The 22468-nt window shown below is 37.1% G+C and overlaps 1 protein-coding gene across 1 annotated transcript; it reads left to right on the top strand.

Annotated features, from left to right (window-relative positions):
- Positions 1 to 1347: 1347 nt before the first annotated feature.
- On the top strand, positions 1348 to 4185 carry LOC108471200 (probable WRKY transcription factor 31). Its single transcript, XM_017772811.2, has 5 exons — positions 1348 to 1867; positions 1949 to 2047; positions 2146 to 2643; positions 2733 to 2846; positions 3127 to 4185. Exons 1-5 carry the CDS (start codon positions 1637 to 1639, stop codon positions 3868 to 3870), a joined length of 1686 nt encoding a protein of 561 aa, XP_017628300.1. The 5' UTR covers positions 1348 to 1636; the 3' UTR covers positions 3871 to 4185.
- Positions 4186 to 22468: the final 18283 nt, after the last annotated feature.

Below are 22468 nucleotides of genomic sequence, written 5' to 3' on the forward strand. Positions count from 1 at the left end.
AAGTTTTATGTATACATTTGAACGAAAAATAAAATTTAATGTAACTTCGTGTATCAAATTACACATTATATCAAAGTTCTTGTATAATTTTATATTTATCCCTTTATGTTTTTATTTTGAGTAGACTATAGTAACATTTAAAAAAATATTAAGTTATTTTTATTATTGGATTATATTTACATTTTGTTCCATTGGAATCAAACCCTAGATTAATCATTTGATTTTAATACATAAGAAACATTATACTTTGTTTGTGACAAATAATTATTCAGAAATTAAAATTACAAGTTTTATATAGGTAAAAGAAAAGCCAAAAGCTTTGAATGGAAAACGAAAAACTTGGTCAATTAAATTTTATTTATGTCCTTTTCATTTAAAGGAAATGTTAAAAATACTAAAAATATTATTATATTAATATTTAGCATTTAAGAATATTCCAAATTTAATAAAAAATTATAACTATTATCATAATAATTTCAGACTCCAGACATGAACTTATGAACTTGAAAGAATTCTATTCCAAATTTAATGCTATATTATTGGGGTTGGAAATTTTTCAAAGAAGATGCTAGTTTTGAGTAATATTTTATTTATTTATATTAATTTTCTTTTAAAAATTTCAAACTGTTTTAAAATCTTTGAAAACGAAATAGTGGTAATTATGTAAGGGACATTTCATACTAGAAAAGCCAAAGCCTGAAGGAAAAAGCGTTAGCTTTGGTTATAGGAACAATGCTTTAGTAGTAAATCCATAAACATAGTAATTTCAATTAGATTTCAAGTAATTTTATTCTTCAACTTTAACTATAAAAAATTATTTAAATTATTAAGTTTATGAATATAGATATATAACAATAATATTATTTCTTTTAATAGTTTAATATCACGTTAGTAATTTCATCATAATTTCAAAATTTTATTTAAATTTAATTTTTTAAGATGAAAACCCCAATATAACATTAAATTATTAAAAAAGAGATCTGAGATAATATAACGCTACTATTTCATATCATTCTTTTCAATAGTATATCACCTTATAATAATATTAATTATAGATAAAATGATGTAATTTATTTTAACTATTTTAAGCATTCAATAATTTAATTTTAGTCTTAATCCCAACAATTTCTATTTTTTATCTCCATCTTGCCTCTTATTGTTTTATGTAATTATTTTTTAAAATAAAATTTTAAAGTTGATTTTCATATTTGTTGAATATATATTATGTTTGACTCTTTATATAATGTAATATATATATATATATATATATATATATATATATATATATATTTTGACAATAAATCTAATAAAAGAAAAAGGAAAGAAGAAATATTGAAAAGAAAAAAGAAACACACTTAAATGAAAATTGGTAGCTAACTATATTTACTACAGTTTGGTCTTCTTCTAAAGTTTCAACTCCCATTTTATTGCCTGGTCCGTTGCCCCTTTCAAAGACTTTTCTCTTTCTCTCTTGATTTATGGCCAAACCCAGTGGACTCTCCATTGATTCAGATCCCAATATTTAACTGTTCTTAATTCCTTCCCCCCTACACACTTCCTCTTCAACAACAACAACGACAATCCCAAGTACTGCACCACCAGAGCTTCGATTCCCACGACTGTGTCCCTGCCCGCCATGGATGATGCTTCCACACCAAACAGGTCTCCTCTACCACCCACCATTCAGTTCCCTGTTAATCCCAACTGTACCAACGATGAAATCCCCCGGAGGGTCATCGGCGAAATGGATTTTTTCGCCGAAAAGAATCATAAACTCGTCGATGATCACGTTGACGATTCCGATCATGCCAATGCCACCGACATCAATGGCTCCATCGATCGAACTGCACTCGAGCTTAACGTTAACGTAAGTCGCGAACCCACTTTCAGTTTTGAATCTTTGAATTAGAATTCATATATAAATGTATATTTTGTTGTTGAATTTCAGACTGGTTTGAATTTGTTAACGACGAATACCAGTAGCGATCAATCCTCAGTGGATGATGGTATCTCTTCAAACATGGAAGATAAAAGAGCTAAAAATGAGGTGACCCTTTTGATTAAAAACCGAAGAATTGGAAATTTCGATCGATTTAAGATCATGTTATAATTTTTTTTTACGTGCCATTGATTTGTTTTTTTTAGCTAGCGGTTTTACAAGTTGAGCTTGAACGGATGAACACCGAGAATCAACAGCTAAGGGAGATGTTGAGCCAAGTTACAAGCAACTACAACACCGTGCAAAAACATCTGGTCACCCTTATGCAACAACAACAAGATGGAAAACCTGAAAAAAACGATGAACAAAAGAAATCTAATGGAGGACTAATTGTGCCGAGACAATTTATGGATCTCGGTATAGCTGCTGCTGCTGCTGCGGAAGTCGATACGGATGAACCATCGCTGTCTTCGACGGAAGGGAGGAGTCACGATCTGTCCGGATCGCCTAACGTGGAGGTAGCATCCAAGGAATTCAGATCGAGGAAGCGTGGGAGTAGCGAAGAAGGCCGGGGAATCGGAAGAGAAGATAGCCCCGATGGTAATAAGGTTCCAAGGTTTAATTCTTCGAAAACTGTTGATCAAACTGAGGCTACCATGAGGAAGGCACGGGTTTCTGTTCGAGCTAGATCAGAGACTCCCATGGTATTTTCTAATTCTATCGAATTGAATTGTATCGAATTATATGATTTATTTTATAAGTTAAATTGATTTGGAATCTCTTTTTCTCAAAGATTACCGATGGATGCCAATGGAGAAAGTATGGGCAGAAAATGGCCAAAGGAAATCCATGTCCCAGAGCATATTATCGATGTACCATGGCCGCTGGTTGCCCTGTTAGAAAACAGGTTTTTTTTCATTCCTTTGGAAACGTTATATTCATTTTAATTAGGGATTGGTGAAGGATCTGCATTAACTATCAAACGTCAAAAGTTCGTTGCACTTAAAATTTAATTAACACTAACATAATAGAGACTAGTCATGAGGAGTTGCTTCACATTATTGGAGATATTTGATTAATAAGTTAGTGGCTTGTGTTTAACCTAATTTTGCTCACATTTATTGATAATCAATGGAAAAATAGTTATATAGATATTCATACGAGTTAAGATGAAGTAATTGTAACAGGTACAAAGATGTGCAGAAGATCGAACGATTCTCATCACAACATATGAAGGCAACCACAACCATCCTTTGCCTCCGGCAGCAATGGCGATGGCTTCGACGACATCGTCGGCTGCACGAATGTTGCTATCCGGTTCGATGTCGAGCGCGGATGGACTAATGAACTCGAATTTCCTCACAAGAACACTCCTCCCATGCTCTTCTAGCATGGCCACCATATCAGCTTCCGCCCCATTCCCAACCGTCACCTTAGACCTCACCCAGATCCCGAATCCCTTACAGATCCCCAGAACCGAAGGACAATTCCAGGTCCCATTCCCGAACCCACCACCGCACAATCTTCCTAATTCCCAGCTCTCACCGTTGCCATTGCTGCCTCAGATATTCGGTCAGGCACTTTACAACCAATCCAAATTCTCCGGTTTGCAAATGTCTCACGATATCGAGCAACCTCAAATGAGTCACCAACATCAACAAGGGCAGCAAAAATCACTTGCAGACACCGTGAACGCAGCCACTGCCGCCATTGCTGCCGACCCTAACTTCACCGCTGCATTGGCCGCCGCGATCACTTCTATTATCGGGAGTTCTCACAACAACAACGTCGCTAATAACAATGGAGCAAACCTCACGTCTGCCACCAACAGCAATGGCAATGTCACTACTACTACCACCACCACTACTAGTAACAGCAACAGCAATGGCAACAATAAAATCAGCAATTCCAGTAATTTTGCAGCAAATTAGAAGAAATTAAGATCCCCTTCTATTCTTTATAGTTTTTTTTTATTCTTTTGAGGAAGAAGGGTGTGCAGGTTTTTTTTTTTTTAACCTTTAATAAATTGTTCCAAATTGCATGTCAAATTCTGAATTGCAAAGTTAAAAAAAATGGGGAAAAAATTTATTGAATGTGTTCAATTTTTTTTTTATAAATTTCACGTTGGGGAGTTACGTGCAATGTTGGTAACGAAGGAAAGCAGTGAAGAAAATGCGTGTATATTCCGAGAAAGTGTTTATATTAAATAAAGGGCGGGGTTAGTTTGACTTGGATACATAAATAAAGGCAAGTAGGTTTGTTTTATTTATTGATGGTCACGTTTTTAGCATGTATTTTGCCCACTTGAGGAGGTCTTGTTCTCGGCGGATTGAAAAGGACTCGGTGTGTCCACTCCGACTACAACTTTTGGTCCATCCCTAGTTATCACATTCTACAACTTGAAGTTTGTATATCACAACTACATCTTTCTTTTGGTCGGTTAGAATTCAATTCAAGTGTTGTTCTCAATCATCACTTCTAATGCTAAATTAGATATCTCAAAATTTAAGGCTAACATTGGTTTCAAATTAAGGCTAATTTAATGTTTGGCTAATTTTTTTTAAAATGATTTAAAAAATAAAAATATGTGACAATTATACTGTGTTCACTAAAAATGCTTAGAGTTTTTAATTTTGAAGAATTGTTAGTGGTTCAAATCATATACATGAACAAATTTTTTTCATCAATTTTTAAATATGAAATTTCTCATGCTAACTTGAATTTGTATAGCAAATTTTTTATATAGGCATCTTGGAATGAATGAATGAAAAAACTGGTTAAGGAATCATCATCAATACGATTTATTTCAGAATAGATGGCTCAAATTAGTACTAGGATAATGGCGAAATAGAGTCAATCAACACTATCTGGCTCAAAATAAAGATTTAACAAAATGGGATTCAGATGAAAAGAAAGATTAATTCATTACAAAAATAAATGATATTAATTCATTACAAAAATAAATAAATTTCAAGCGAACTCATTATTAACTCAAGAATATAAACTGAATCAAGAACAAAAATATAAAAATCTAATTTTAAAAACACTATCGATATAATTTTTTTCATATAAATTTATTAATTATCAAGGTAATAACTCAAGAATATAAACTGAATCAAGAACAAAAATATAAAAATCTAATTTTAAAAAACACTATCGATATAATTTTTTTCATATAAATTTATTAATTATCAAGATAAGAAGGACACAGATGCTTATGGATCACCATTCCAAGTAAATGAGAGGGAAGAGAGTTCTTATCATTACAACATGGATAAACAAATTTTTTTTTGATATACTTAGGGATTTTCCTAAGTTATTTTGTGAAAATGTCATTAAACATTTTCAAAACCTCAGAATACTCAAAAACATGTTCTAATTGTATTTCATATTGTTCCAATATTATTTAGTCAATTCTAAGTTGCTTTTAAAGTGTTTAAAATGTTTTTAAAATAACTTGGTGGCTAAGTATCGATACCAAAGGTGTATGTAATGACACATTGCAAGTCACTAATCATAGAACAAATTAGAAGATCAAAATATCAATTCTTGTTCGTTAGGTATTGATACATACCTTAAAATATCGATACCTTGATTTTTATAACGACTCCTAACGACTATATTTTTATAAAGTTGCCAATACTCACCTTGTAGGTATTGATACTTGTGTTGCGATAGTTAGAATTCATTTCCTTAATATAAATACTCATTAACAACTCTACAAGGTATAGGTTTTATTGTAAATCCTTGGTTATCATTAAATTTTCATTTTTTCCCCTTTATTCTCTTGTACATAATGTAACACCCCTTACCCGTTACCGTCGCCGGAACAGGATACAAGGTATTACCAGAACATAACACATACCATTAAACATAACCGAGATATAAATATGTCATCCAATTTGATAGTGCATCGTATAACATATGTCTTGAACAATATTAGCCAACTTTAATGGCTTGTACAAAGTAGCTGGTCGAAATCTTGTAACTAATATTTTAAACCTAGACAAATATGACACGTAACAAAATAATTAAGCCTACTATACATGCCATAATTCAAAACGTTTAGTTCAAATACCCTAAAGTATGATAGTGCGGGTAGATCTTCACGATCCTTAACTCCCGAGCAAGCGAAGGATACTATAAGACAAAAGAGAGAAACAAAGTAAGCTTATAGCTTAGTAAGTAAGTATGTAAATACTAATTAAAGAATCTAACATGTTTACACAACAATTCAAGTATATCTACTTTAACTTCACTATTCATTCCACTTTGATTAAGCTGTCTCTGCTGCATCATATTCACTAAATAAATCATAACTCGAGTTACAAAACTCGAAATTCAAATCCGTAAAATTTCCTGAATCTAGACTCATAAAGCTTTTTGATAATTTTTTATATAATTTTGGTTCAGCCGATTAGTACAGTTTATTAGTTAAAGTTTCCCTGTTACACATTTCGACCGATCGACCTCTGTTCACTACTGAATTGAATTTCTCTCAATACACAATTCAAACAACCCTGAAGTCTGTTTCATTTAAAACTAGTCTCAATAAGGAATTTAGGCATGTAAACTATATTTCTTAATTTTCTTTGTACAATTTTTAATGATTTTTCAAATTTGGAACAGGGGATCACGTGTTCATCCAAGTCACATACAATTGTAAATATCTCAAAATATAGAATTCCTTTGCTTGCTCTGTTTCTTTTAGATGAAAGTAGACTCATTAAACTTTAATTTCACATCTCATTCAACCTCTAATTATATTCCTCCTATTTTTGGTGATTTTTCAAAATCACGTCACTGCTACCATCTAAAAACAGTTTTAATGCTAATTTCACTCTTTCACACATTCTTTATGCTAACCTCATTTTATCTTATATATGTATATATCACAAATCATTTTCACGACATTTCATTCACCATAAGTGTAGGTCCAAACCACAATATCACCACAAAACCATCCCGTTGAACAATTCGGATTAATCCTCGATATTTAATGGTTTCAGCACACAGCCTCACCATCATACTTCGTTTAGTTCGGCTCTCTTGTACACATGGTGAACACTTAGTACCACTCATGCGACCTAACCGATTTGTCTCGTAGCTCTCTTGTCTACATGGTGTCCTTCACTTGGAATCACGCATGCGACCTAGCTACATTTATCTTTCACGTAGCTCTCTTGTCTACATGGGATACATCTCGTATCACACATGTGACCTAGCTACTACAGGGTATCTCGTAGCTTTCTTGTACACATGATGTGCACTCGGCATCATACATGTGACCTAGCTACGCCCTCTATTTCATTCGATCTCTCAGAATGTTCAACCGGATCTCTCTCTATATTTATTTCCATTCTTCCAATAGTCGATTTACATTTTAACATCAGCTAGTATATTTATATAATAGGCTGAAATATAAGAATGTACATGAAATTATTGTAATATTTACATACAAACTTACCTTGGTGCAAAATGTGGAAATTTTGCAATTTAGTCCAAAACTTTTTCCTTCCCCGTTCGAGATCAATTCGCGTCTTTTTGATCTATAATAACACATTTAGCTCATTTAATACTCATACTATTTATTTCAATCCAAAAATCACATCATGGAAAAATTACATTTTTGCCCCCTAACTTTTACAAAATTATAATTTTGCCCCTAGGCTCGGGATTTTAATTTCAGCCCTTATTCTTATGTTTTATGATATGCTGAATATTTTTCTCTTCTACAACAACATCAAATTCTCACTCTATCATATAGTTATGAACAATAGGTATTTTTACCGATTATCTTGCTTTACTCGTTTTCACTTAAAACCGAGTAGCACAAGTTATTTAACACAATTTAAAACCTCATATTCTATCATAAAACATCAAAATACACAAATTTCACCTATGGGTATTTTTCCAAATATGAACCCTAGGTTAAATTATTACTAGAATAAGCTTAATCGAGCTTAGGGATTCCAAAACGTAAAGAACATTAAAAGCGGGCTTGGAATCACTTACTATGGAGCTTGAAAATTGAAGAAACCCTAGCTATGGAGAGAGGAGAATTCGGCAGCAACTAAGGAGGATGATGATCAATTTTTTGTTATTTTTCCCATTTTATTTCATTTAATATCCAAATGACCAAAATGCCCCTCCTTACTAAACTTTCAAAAATTCCTTCCATGTCCTAATTTTGTCCATGAACTTAAAATTGGTCAAATTGCTATTTAAGACCTCCTAATTAATATTCCAAAACAATTTCATACTAAAAACTTCCGGGATGCAAATTTTGCAACTTATTCGATTTAGTCCCTACTTTCAATTTAAGCACTTTAGGCATAGAATTTCATCACGAAATTTTCACAAAATCATGCAATCATATCATAAACCCCAAAATAATTATAAAACAATTATTTCTATCTCGGATTTGTGGTCATGAAACCACTATTCCGATTAGGCCCTAATTCGGGTTGTCACAATTCTCCCCCTTTTGAGATTTTCGTCCCAAAAATCTTACCAAGAAAGAGGTTTGGGTCTTGTTTCCTCATAGCTTCCTCGGGTTCCCACGTAGCCTCTTCTATCCCATGTCGTGCCACAATACTTTCACTAAAGCTATACTTTTATTTCTTAACTGTTTAACCTCTCGAGCCAAAATCTTTATTGGTTCCTCCTCATAGGTCATATCCGATCGAATCTCAATTTTTGTTGGAGAAATCACATGTGAAGGATCAGAATGATAACGTCGCAACATTGATACATGAAACACGTTATGAATTCTTTCTAACTCTGCCGGTAAGACCAACTGATATGCCACTGGTCCAATTCTCTCGATAATCTCAGACGGCCCAATAAAACGCGGACTCAACTTGCCTTTTGACTAAATCCAGAATCTTTTCCATGGTGACACCTTCAAGAACACTTTATCACCCACGAAATTCAATCTCTTTTCTTTTAAATCGCATATGACTTTTGTCGATCTGAAGCGACTTTCAAGCAATCCCAATTACTTTTATTTTCTCTTGGTTTCTTTAACTAGATCAACTCCATAAATCTGCTTTCTCACTAAGCTCGGTCCAATATAAAGGAGTCCGACACTTACGACCATACAAGGCTTCAATGCGGTGCCATTTGTATACTTGATTGATAAGCTGTTATTGTAGGCAAACTCAATCAAAGATAGATATTTCTCCCAACTACCTCCAAATTCTAAAACACACATCTAAGCATATCTTGAGTACGGATTACTCTTTCCGTTTGACCATCTGTTTGTGGATGGAATGCGGTACTAAAGTTCAATTTTGTACCCAAAGCTTCTTGTAACTTTTTCCAAAATCTCGAGGTAAATCTTGGATCTCTATCGATATTATAGACATAGGTACTCCGTGCAACTTCACAATTTCAGCAATATATAATTCGCTAATTTATCAAGTGAGTAATCGGTGCGTCTTGGTATAAAGTGGGCTGACTTTGTTAATCTATCAACCACTACCCAAACAAAGATCCTTCTTTTTAGGAGTTAAAGGCAAACCGGTTACAAAATCCATGGTAATCTTGTCCCATTTCCACTCGGGCACCATTACCGGTTGAAGTAATCCTCAAGGCACTTGATGTTCACTTTTACTTGTTGACGATCAAACACTTGGTTACAAATTCGAAATGTCCTTTTCATACACGCCACCAATACTGACTTCTTTAAATCATTATACATTTTGTGCTACCAGATGAACTGATAAACAGCCATTGTGCGCCTCATGTAATATTTTCGAATCAATTTATCGTTTTTCGACACATATCCTGTCTCGAAACATCAAGCAGTCATCCGGTCCAACTCGAAAATCGAGTCGTAACTCGATTCGCATTGAGTTCTCTTGATCCGCAACTCACTATCATTCTTTTGAGCATCACAAATCAATCGGAGAAATAACGGTTTAGCTCTCATCTCTGCTAAGATTGACCCATCATCGACAATGCTAACCCGTGTTCATGGCTCTCAAAGTAAAAGAAATTTTACGCTCAAGGCGTCAAGAACTACATTTGCTTTTCCGGATGATAATCAATCACTAGATCATAATCCTTTAATAATTCAAGCCATCTTATTGTCGCATGATTCAGATCCTTTGATTCATCAAGTACTTCAAACTTTTGTGATCGGTAAAAATTCGGCATTTTCACCGTACAAATAATGTCGCCAAATCTTCAAGGCAAAAACAATAGCGGCGTTCCAAATCATGTGTAGGATAGTTCTTCTCATGCGGTTTTAAGCATCTCAAGCATAAGCTACCACTTTACCCTCTTGCATCAACACACATCCAAGGCACATCAATGATGCATCAATATAAATTACTGAACTCCTTTCCGACTCGGTGTACTAAAATTGGTGCTTCATCAATCGTGCTTTCAACTTTTCAAAACTTTGTTGACATTTATCAGTCCATTCAAACTTAACATTCTTTTGCAACAACTTAGTCATAGGAGAGGCAATCATCGAAAATCCTTCAACAAAGCGTCTATAATACCCGGCTAAGCCTAAAAGCTTCTAACCTCGGATACATTCTTGGCGGTTTCAATCAACGATCGCAGAAATCTTGCTTGGATCCACCGAATACCATCACCGAGACTATATGCCCCAAAAATCGACTTCACGGCCGAACTCACTTTTACTAAACTTGGCAAGCAGTTTCTTTTCTCTCAAGATCGCAATATAGTTCTCAAGTGTTCGCATGTTCAGACTCATCTCGAGAATAAATTAAAATGTCATCTATAAACACTACTACAAACTTATCCAAATATGGCCTAAGATCCGATTCATTAAGTCCATAAATATAGTGGAGCATTTGTTAAGCGAAAGGCATCACAAGAAACTCATAATGTCCATACCTTGTCCTAAAGGCGGTTTTACACATCGACTCTTTAACTCTCAAATGGTAGTAACCGGACCTCAAATCAATCTTTGAAAACACTTGTGGCCCCTTTAACCGATCGAATAAATCATCAATCCTCGGCAATGGGTACTTGTTCTTTATAGTCACCTTATTAAGTCGACGGTAATCAATGCAAAGTCTCATTGAACCATCCTTCTTCTTCTGAATAATACAGAGCACCCTAGGGAGAGAAACTCGGTCTCACAAATCCCTTGTCTGTTAACTCCTGCAATCGAGCCTTCAATTCTTTTAATTCAATGAGCCATTCTATATGGAGCAATCGAGATCGGTGCGATGCAAGCAACAAATCAATGGCAAAATCTATCTCTCGTTCGGAGGCAACCCGGGCAATTCCTCGGAAATACATCCGAAACTCACAGACTATCGATGCGATTCAAATTTCAGTTGAGGCAACTCAATATTCATTACATAAGCGGATAAGCTTCACACCTTTTCTCATGTATTTACGTGCGGACATGTGCGAAATCACCATAGGCAATTTATTTGATTCATCTGTTTCAACCCACGAAATTTCTCCATTTTCACATTTCAACTCTAGTGTCTTTTGTTTACAATCTACCTTAGCATCATACAATGTTAACCAGTCCATTTCAAGATAAAGTCAAACTCACCAAATGGTAACACATCAAGTTGGCGGGAAAGCAGTGACCTTGAATCATTAATGGGCAATTCTTGCAAACCTTGTCAACTAGCACATATTGGCCTAAGGGTTCGACACTTTAATCGTAAACTCATAAATTCAACAGCAACTTTTATTGGATACTAAATTCATGCAAATATAGGAATGAGTGGACCGGGATCAATCAATGCAATAACAATAGTATCATAGAGAAAATGTACGATAATGACATCGGAGATGATGCATCTTCTCGCACGTATAGCATAAGCTCTAGCAGTGCTCTAGCTTCGATCTTGCCGTTAAATCTTTCATCATAGTTTTACTACTAGTCCCACCTCCAAGATTTCTCGGTGGTCTACCTCTACTAGCGGTGGTATTCATCTAGCACTCAAATCTTTCTTCTTTAACTTTCTCCGGACAATCTCTAATAAAATGCTCATGAGAACACTTTTGAAACAAGCTCGCTTTCGGTCCCCAACACTCACCATAATGTTGCTCGCCACATTGTCGACACTCGGGCTTTCTAGGTTGCACATTACCCACACTTGCCACCAAGTAGCTTGAGCTTTAGACCCGAATATGCTCTACCACGATCTCGTGTGAATCCCCAATTGAAACTGTCATTCGAGGGTTTGTCTCTTTGGACCTCTTTGGTTGAGATTGAAATGGCTTGCTTATCTGTCTTTTTCGACATCTTGAGCCTCAATAGCGACTTTTCTTCTTTCTTTGTTCAATTCTTCGGCTTTAAGAGCTCGATCAACCAATACTACAAATTCTTTCAACTCCAAAATTCCTACAAGCACTTTAATGTCCTCATTCAGCCCATCTTCAAATCTTCTACACATAATGGCCTCGGTAGACACACATTCTTGGGCATACTTGCTGAGTCTTACAAATTCGCGTTCATACTCTGCTACAGACATTTTCCCCTGCTTCAATTCAAGGAACTCCTTCCGTTTTTGATCAATAAATCGTGACTTATGTATTTCTTTCTAAATTCTTCTGGAAGAAATCCCAAGTAACTTTTCTTTTGGCACCACTGCAACCAAAGTCTTCCACCATGGTGTCGAATCTCTCAAAAGTGATCTGACATACTTTAACATTCCTCGGGTGTACATGAGAGCTCATCAAATACACGGGTAGAATTTTCAAGCCGAATTCCGCTTTCTCGGGATCATCATCGACCTTTGCTCTAAACTCTTGGCCCTTATTTTGAATCTTGTCAACCGGAGGCTTGTTCATTCTTACCAAATCTATTCCTTGAGCAACTCTGAGAATCGTCCGAGGTATAGGAGGGTGGAGGAGGTTGAGCATTTGGATTTGCTCGAATAAATTCAAGATACCAATTGTTCATCATTTGGAGAAAGGCATCCGAGCCTCATCTCCTTGTCTCAATGTTTCAGTCTACTTTCCACAGTAGCGGTCCTTTGTGCGGGAGCCGGCGTATTACTAAACATCATCACCGCAGCCCTTCAGGATCCATTACTATATTAAAACAAAACACGCTTTAGAATAATCAGAGCCACCACACTATCACAATATTTTTATGGCATGTATAGCTAGACTTTTACACACACTTTATTAGTCAGAGAACCGACTAAACCATAGTTCGATACCACTAAATGTAACACCCTTACCTGTTACAAATCATAGGAGCAGATACAAGGTATTACCGAACATAACACATACCATTAAACATAACCGAGATATAAATATGTCATCCAATTTGATAGTGCATCGTATAACATATGTCTTGAACAATATTAGCCAACTTTAATGGCTTGTACAAAGTAGTGGTCGAGTATCTTGTAACTAATATTTTAAACCTAGACAAATATGACACGTAACAAAATAATTAAGCCTACTATACATGCCATAATTCAAAACGTTTAGTTCAAATACCCTAAAGTATGATAGTGCGGGTAGATCTTGTGACAGCCTTAAAACGACCCTAGTCGAAATGTGGTTTCGGGACCACAAAACCAAGGCATAAAAATAATTTAATATTTATTTTATTGCCTATAATGTGTGTTAACTCATGTGTGATATTTTTTATGCTTTGATTTAGAATTATAGATGTGAATTTCACTAGAAAGGACCTAGTAATAAACTTTGAAAGTATGAGGGAAATGTGTGATGACTAATTAAAGGATGCATGCAAAACAATGGACTTGCATGTCAAATTTCCCCCATAGCTAGTGGCCGCCATGACAAGGATTTATGGGCAAAAATCATGTCATGAAACATGTTTGGTAAATGGGTTATGATGGAAAGAATAAAATAAGGGTTATGGAATAAACAATTAATGTTAGTAGATGAGAAACAAAAAAAAAGTGTCCATCTTCCTCCATAGCTTGGCGAATGTCCTAAAGGAAGAAAGAAAAATTTTGTTCATCTCTTTTCACTCTCTTGTTGGCCGAAAATACTAAGGTTAAGGAAGGAGTTTTGCTTCATACTTGGTTTGGAAGAGGATTAGGAAGAGGTTGGCTAAACTTGCATCAAGATTAAGGTATGTTTGAGGTTCATGCATGTTTTTAGTTGCTAGCTTAATGTTCTTGTTAGCCCATGGTTCAAATCCTTGTTATGTCATGGGAATGAAATTCGCCAAAGTGAATGTGGTGTTAATGCCATTGCATGTTAAATAACAAGCTTGAAAGTGATACATGTGATGGAGGATTGAAGATTCTTAGATTTTCTTTTAGCATTTTTTTGAATGAGATACTAAGTTCTTTGTTTCACCATGACCAAATTGAAATGGTGTGGTGTTGTGGTATTCGCCATGATATATCCATAAGTATAATTCATGCATGTTGCATGGTAAGTAAGATTTAAGCTTTGGAAATGTGTATATATTTGGATATAAGCCACTTGAGAATTGACCCTTGCACCTACATGAATATATGTTTGCACATGATGGATTGGTATGACATATATACTAATTCAAAGTGTATATTTGCTTGTGATGATGTGTTGATTATGAAGTAAATAAGAGATGTGCAATGAATTACGATATGTAATGTGTTAGTAGTAAAATGTATGCTGTTTTTTTTGTGTGGTATTAAGTGTATATTCGCCACATGAGGGGTAATTAGTGTGCATGCATTCGGTTTGAGGCAAGCATATTGATGCCTATTCTTGGCTTAGAAAATTCGCTAAGAGGAATATTAACTAATGTGTTGAGTTCGATTTATGATTTCGTACATATACAACTTTGATGCCTAATGTATATAAGGGCCAAGTACTTTGAACTTCACGTTGATGTTTGAATGTATTGAATTGCTTGTTGTGATGTAAAATGTGCATGACCATTGTGTATTTGAGCTAAAGGATGGCCATATGACCATTTACACTCCTTGTCATATTCGCCATAAGCTATCATGATGAGATTTTAATAAGTTAAATTTGTGTAAATTAGCTCAAGAGCAAAGGGAGCTAAATCCGATAAAGGGAAGGAAAAAGTAGTTGAATAGCCGTCGAAATCGCTCGACAACATCCAAGGTAAGTCTTGAGTGATGACCCTACTTGAATTATATCAAAATTATGCTCCTTGTTTGTGTGGCCATTGAGCCAAATAGTAAAGGTTGATAGATATTTTGTGTTAGAGCTTTAGTAACGAAAATGAACTATGGACGTGTCTTGAATATTGATATATATGTAAGTGAACATTGGAAATATATCCGGCTAAGACCGAAGGCATTCGTATGAGTTGATATATCCGGGCTAAGACCAAGGCATTCGTGCGAGTTGATATATCCGGCTAAGACCAAGGCATTCGTATGAAGTTGATATATCCGGCTAAGACCGAAGGCCTTTGTGCAAGTCACCAAATCCGGGTTATGACCGAAGGCAATCGTCTGAGTCGCTATATCCGGTTAAATCCGAAAGTATGTGATTCGAAGTGAGCAATCTTGCTGTGAAAATTTCAGCTTATACACTTGTGAAAATTCCAGCAATGAGGTATGTTTGTATGTGCTTGTACTAATTGAATTCTTACAAGTAAGTATGCTAAGTTGATAAACGAGCTACCGGCCTTGGGCTAAGTTGTTCTTTTGTGTATGAACATAAGGGTCGGTGATGTGAAATAAGTATGAGTATGGGAATGTGAATTAGTAAAGTGGTTTAATTAGCCATGTGAATAAAATACCTTAGTCAAAGCTGATTTCATTGCTTGAGACTTACTAAGCATTAAAATGCTTACCCGTTGCTTTGGCTCTCTGTTTTATAGGTTTCGCTCGTTAGCTATCGGATTCGGGATCAAAGAAGTCAAGTCATCCACACTATCGAAGCCCCATTTTGGTACAAATTTTGGTTGAACTTTGAAATGGCATGTATAGGACCATCCTTTGTTGAAGGTCATGTACCTTCCGGTTTGTGTAAACTTGGATAGCCATGCGAAAATGGCTTATATACGTTTTTAGCATAGAACTATAATCGTTTGTATGTTGACCCTTATGAGGTATGGAATTATTTTGAAACGATTAGCCATTGGAATGGTTAATCATGATCACGCTTTGTGCTATGTATGTAAAAAGGGCCAATTGAATCATGGAAAGTATGAAATAGGTAAAGCCTACTAAAGGCAGATGCTGACAGCAGCAGTGACGTGGATGTGAAAAATCACTAAAAATAGTAGGAATGGTATTAAATAGCAAATAAATTATGTAAGTGTACCTTGATGAATCTACTTTCATATGGAAGAAACGAAATGGTCATATGAGTTATAAGTTAACAGATTTTAAAGTTCTTGTGAAATAGGGCCAGAACGGTTTCTGGATCCCCTGTTCCAACTTTGGAAAATCATTGTAAATTAACCAGAGATAATTAGGAGTCATTCCATATATGTGTAGATTCCTCTCTGAGTCTAGTTTCTATAGAAACAAACGGCATTAGTATTGAAGCCCTGTACAGGAGATATCCAATTCGTAACGCACAAAGGTCAGTGTAGTCGATCCCTACAACAGGCGAGACTTTAACTAATAAACTGTACTAATTGGCTCGACCAAAATTCTAGAAAAAATATGTAGATGGACATATGAGTCTAGTTTCAGGAAAAATTTACGGAACTGATTTTCGAGTTGTAAAACTCAAGTTATGAATTTTAGAGCGACTAGTACTCAGATTGGCAGCTTGTCTGAAAATTGTCAATAAGTGGGTTGAAGTCATTAACACCTCGCGTTCGACTCGTGACGGTCTCGGGTTCGGGTGTTACAATTTTATTGGTATCAGAGCTACGGTTTAGTCGATTCTAGGACTACCGTAATGCGTTTGGGTCTAGCTATACATGCCATTTTATGTGATTATATGATAGTGTGGTGATTTGACGTTTGAACTTGTGTTTATTTATAGTAATGGATCCCGATCCCAACCGAGCGATAGCTGATGATGTGGAGAGTGTGGCGCTGCTCCGCACAAGGGACAGCGCCGGCGGACTCTCAACCTGTTGCTAGCAATCCGAATGACGAGGCTAGACAAGCCTTTTATAGCGTGATGAATGATTGGTTCAACCAATACATTCGAACTAATACTGTTGTTCCACAACCTCCATTCCCAACAAACACACCCAAGACCTACAATGCCTCCGGTAATTGACCAAATAAGGTCGAATAAGCCCCAGTTGATAGAATCCGAAAACATGGGGCTACTGAATTTAAAGCTACGGATAGTGATGATGCCGAGCAAGCGAATTTTGGTTGGACAACACGATCCGGTACTCGATGAGCTATCTTGTACACCGATGAATGCCTAAAGTGTACCATCTCCTTGCTACGTGATTACGCCTACTATTGGTGGAGTACTCGACTTCAGTGCCTTGAACAAGTAACTTGGGAGTTCTTCCAAACCGAGTTTGGAAAAAGTATATCGATCGAGATTTATGGACCAAAAGCGAAAGGAATTTCTCGAACTTAAACAAGGTTCCATGTCGGTTACATGACTATGAACGAAAATTCGTGAGGCTTAGCCGATCTGCTGCGAGAATGCATTTCTTGAAGTGTGATGTAAACGCTCAAGATGGACTGAATGATGAGATAAAGTCGTATGTTGGCATTTTGGAAATCAGAGTTTGTGACTCTCGTCGAGCGAAGCGATGCAAAGCCGAGGAGTTTAGTATGGAGAAAAGGAAAGCGAAGCGGGAGCAAGGGAGTTTCAGAAGAGGTATTCGGGAAGCCCTTCCAACATCATCAAAGAAACTTAGAGATGGCTTAGGCCGATCTAGAGACACTTCGGCTTTTCTAGACGAGATCGCGATCGACCCCAGTGACCACGAATCACTTGATCGCCAGAGGTGGGAATGATCGACGAGAGAGGACTGAGTGCGATATTGTGGCAAATGGCATTTTGGAAGTCAGAGATTCCGTGACCGCTCTGTTACAAGTGTGGATCGGTTGACCACTTCATTAAAGATTGCCCGAGGTTGTGCGAGCAGAATGTAGATCGGAGTGGGAAACCGGGTACTACCACTTTCGAGGTAGACCATCCGGAAATACGGGCAAGGCTAGTGGTGGTCGAGAGGATCTAGAGATCTTTGCGACCAGATCCGAGGCTCGCGCTCAGCTAGGACTTATGCTATCTGCCAAGCGCGAGGATGCCTCCTCGCCAGACGTTATTACGGTACTTTCACTCTCTTTGATACTAATGTGATTGCTTTGATTGACCCGGTTCTACTCATTCTTATATATGCGAAACCTTAGCATCCAAGAAGACTTTACCTATTGAGTCTCTCGAGTTCGTAATTCGGTGTCAAATCCTTTGGGTCGTTATGTGTTTGGTCGACAAAGTGTGTAAGAAATGCCCCTAGTAATTGAGGTACTGCTTTTCCGGCGGACTTGATGCTTTTGCCGTTCGATGAATTTGATGTTATTCTTGGGTTGGATTGGTTGACCGTGCATGATGCGGTTGTGAATTGCAAAAGCAAGACTATTGATTTGAGATGCATAAACAACGAGATGATCCGAGTTGAGTCTACGAACTTGAAGGGTTGCCACCGTAATATCATCAATGTTGGCCCGTAAATATGTAAGAAAAGGGTGTGAAGCATACCTTGCGTATATACTTGATGATAAGGAGTTAGGAATAGAACCCAAATCATGCTTGGTGGTTTGTGAATACCGGACGTTTTCCCAAGAATTGCGGGTTTGCCACTGTTCGGAGATAGAGTTTGGCATTGAGCTTGTACACGGACCACACCGATTTCGATAGCTCCATATCGTATGGCACCAACGGAATTAAAGGAGTTGAAAGCTCGGTTGCAAGAGTTGATGGATAGAGGTTTTGCTCGCTTGAGTTTTTCACCTTGGGGTGCACCGGTGTTGTTTGTGAAAAGAAGGACGGAACCATGAGGTTGTGCATCGACTATCGTCGACTTAATAAAGTGACAATAAAGAACAAGTATCCGTTACCACGTATCGATGATTTGTTCGATCAACTGAAGGAGCCTCGGTGTTCTCAAAAATAGATTTGAGATCGGGCTATTATCGATTCATGAATCCGAGATTCGGACATACCCAAAACCGCCTTGAGCGAGATATGGTCACTACGAGTTCTTAGTGATGCCGTTTGGGCTCACTAATGCCCTGCGGTATTTATGGATTTGATGAATCGGATCTTGGATCATATTTGGATCGGTTCGTAGTTGTGTTCATCGACGACATCTTGGTCTATTCAAGAGATGAGACCGAACATGCGAGAGCACCCGAGATTAGTGTTGCAAATTTTACGGGATAAGCGGTTATATGCTAAGTTTAGCAAGTGTGAGTTACGGTTAAGAGGTTAGCTTCTTGGGTCACGTGGTATCTCGCGGGTATTCGAGTCGACCCAAGCAAAATTTCAGCCATACTCAACTGAAACCTCCAAGAAATATTACGAGGTTCGAGCTTTTTGGGACTTGCGGTTACTACCGACGGTTTGTAAAAGGATTCTCGATGATAGCCACACCCATGACGAAACCGCTTGAAAGATGTCAAGTTTGAATGGACGGAAAAGTGTCGAAAAGTTTTGACCAATTGAAAACTCATTTGACTAAGCTCCAATACTAGTACGGCCGAATCGGCAAAGAGTTTGTCATCTATAGTGACGCCTCCCTACTTGGGTTAGGTTGCGTATTGATGCAAGAAGGTCGAGTTGTGGCCTATCGTCGAGACAATTAAAGCCACATGAGAAAAATTATCCGACCCATGATCTCGAATTGGTCGCCATCGTATTCGCCTTAAAGATATGGCGACATTACTTATTTGGTGAGAAGTGCCATGTGTATTCGATCACAAAGTCTCAAATATTTGATGACTCAAAGAGACTTAAATCTGCGACAAAGACGTTGGCTCGAGTTGTTAAAGGATTATGAGTGGTCATTGACTATCACCGGGAAAGGCTAATGTGGTTGCGGATGCCTTAAGCGGAAATCCTTTGTTTGCTTTCTGACGATGAATGTACACTTGTCTATCCTACCCGACAATGTGTTAGTAGCGAATTAAAGGCCAAACCATTGTTGACTCATCAAATTCGTGAAGCTCGAAAAATTGATGAGGAGTTGCGTGCAAAACGGGCCGAGTGTGTTCGAACAAGGAATCGGAGTTTCAAATTGATGATGACGATTGTTTGAGGTTCGAAGTCGTTTGTGTGTTCCAAAGAATTGAACTTATTTCGATAATTCGAACGAAGCTCATTGTAGCCGAATGGCAATCCACGGGGAGTACGAAGATGTACAATGAGTTGAAACGTCGGTTTTGGTGGCATGGTATGAAACGAGACATCTCCGACTTTGTTGCAAGATGTTTAATATGTCAACAAGTGAAAGCGGAGCATCAAGTGCCTTCGAGGTTACTTGACCGATCACGATACCCGAGTGGAAATGGGATCGAGTCACAATGGACTTTGTGTCCGGACCGCCGTTGTCAACAAGTAAGAAGGATGCAATTTGGGTTATTATTGATAGACCGACTAAGTCGGCTCACTTTATCCACTATGCGTATGGATTTTTCATTGGATAAACTAGCTGAATTGTACGTTTCTCAGATTGTGAGATTACACGGGTACCGATTTACATTGTGTCGGATAGAGATCCGAGGTTCACCTCGCGATTTTGGAAGAAATTACAAGAAGCATTGGGCACCAAGTTGCATTTCAGCCGCCTTTCACCCCAAACCGATGGTCAATCCGGCGTATAATTCGAGATACTTGAGGATATGTTGAGATGTTGCATCCTCGAGTTCGATGGTTCGTGGGAGCGGTACCTACCTTTGATTGAATTCGCACAACAATAGTTTTCAATCAAGTATTAAGATGGCGCCTTACGAGGCTTTGTGCGGCGTAAATGCCGTACACCATTGTTTTGGACCGAGCTCGGTGAGAACAAAATTTTTGGAGTGGATTTGATTAAAGATGCTGAGCGAAAGTAAAAGTAATCCGTGAAAATCAAGATAGCCTCCGATCGTCGAAATCGTATGCGGATTTGAAACGAAAGGACATTGAGTATCGGTGGGAGATAAAGTGTTTCTTAAAGTTTCGCCGTGGAAAAGATACTCGATTCGGTAGTAAGGGCAAGTTGAGCCGAGATTTATTGGGCGTCACGAAATCTCCGAACGAGTTGGCCCGATTATGTATCGTTTGATCTTGCCCCGAACTTGGAAAGATTCACAACGTCTTCCATGTTTCAATGCTTGACGCTATAGATCGATCCGTCGCACGTAATTAGTCCATCGAGGTTGAAATTCAAGCCGATATGAGTTATGAAGAAGAACCGATTCGTATCCTAGCTCGTGAAATGAAAGAGTTGCGAAACAAAAGGGTTCCGCTAGTGAAAGTGTTATGGCTCAAACACGGGATAGAAGAAGCTACTTGGGAACCCGAGAACTCTATGAAAGAGCAATATCCAAACCTATTTACGGTAAGATTTTCGGGACGAAAATTTCTAAAGTGGGGAGAGTTGTGACAGCCTTAAAACGACCCTAGTCGAAATGTGGTTTCGGGACCACAAAACCAAGGCATAAAAATAATTTAATATTTATTTTATTGCCTATAATGTGTGTTAACTCATGTGTGATATTTTTATGCTTTGATTTAGAATTATAGATGTGAATTTCACTAGAAAGGACCTAGTAATAAACTTTGAAAGTATGAGGGAAATGTGTGATGACTAATTAAAGGATGCATGCAAAACAATGGACTTGCATGTCAAATTTCCCCATAGCTAGTGGCCGGCCATGACAAGGATTTATGGGCAAAAATCATGTCATGAAACATGTTTAGTAAATGGGTTATGATGGAAAGAATAAAATAAGGGTTATGGAATAAACAATTAATGTTAGTAGATGAGAAACAAAAAAAAAGTGTCCATCTTCCTCCATAGCTTGGCGAATGTCCTAAAGGAAGAAAGAAAAATTTTGTTCATCTCTTTTCACTCTCTTGTTGGCGAAAATACTAAGGTTAAGGAAGGAGTTTTGCTTCATACTTGGTTTGGAAGAGGATTAGGAAGAGGTTGGCTAAACTTGCATCAAGATTAAGGTATGTTTGAGGTTCATGCATGTTTTTAGTTGCTAGCTTAATGTTCTTGTTAGCCCATGGTTCAAATCCTTGTTATGTCATGGGAATGAAATTCGCCAAAGTGAATGTGGTGTTAATGCCATTGCATGTTAAATAACAAGCTTGAAAGTGATACATGTGATGGAGGATTGAAGATTCTTAGATTTTCTTTTAGCATTTTTTGAATGAGATACTAAGTTCTTTGTTTCACCATGACCAAATTGAAATGGTGTGGTGTTGTGGTATTCGCCATGATATATCCATAAGTATAATTCATGCATGTTGCATGGTAAGTAAGATTTAAGCTTTGGAAATGTGTATATATTTGGATATAAGCCACTTGAGAATTCGCCCTTGCACCTACATGAATATATGTTTGCACATGATGGATTGGTATGACATATATACTAATTCAAAGTGTATATTTGCTTGTGATGATGTGTTGATTATGAAGTA

The sequence above is a fragment of the Gossypium arboreum genome, chromosome 7 (assembly GCF_025698485.1).
Source record: "Gossypium arboreum isolate Shixiya-1 chromosome 7, ASM2569848v2, whole genome shotgun sequence".
NCBI classification, from domain to species: Eukaryota; Viridiplantae; Streptophyta; class Magnoliopsida; order Malvales; family Malvaceae; genus Gossypium; species Gossypium arboreum.

Coding starts and splice junctions, on each gene's coding strand:
- LOC108471200 (XM_017772811.2), top strand. CDS start 1,637: ATGGATGATGCTTCCACACCAAACAGGTCTCCTCTACCACCCACCATT. Junction 1,868..1,948: donor CACTCGAGCTTAACGTTAAC/GTAAGTCGCGAA, acceptor GTTGAATTTCAG/ACTGGTTTGAATTTGTTAAC. Junction 2,847..3,126: donor GTTGCCCTGTTAGAAAACAG/GTTTTTTTTCAT, acceptor TAATTGTAACAG/GTACAAAGATGTGCAGAAGA.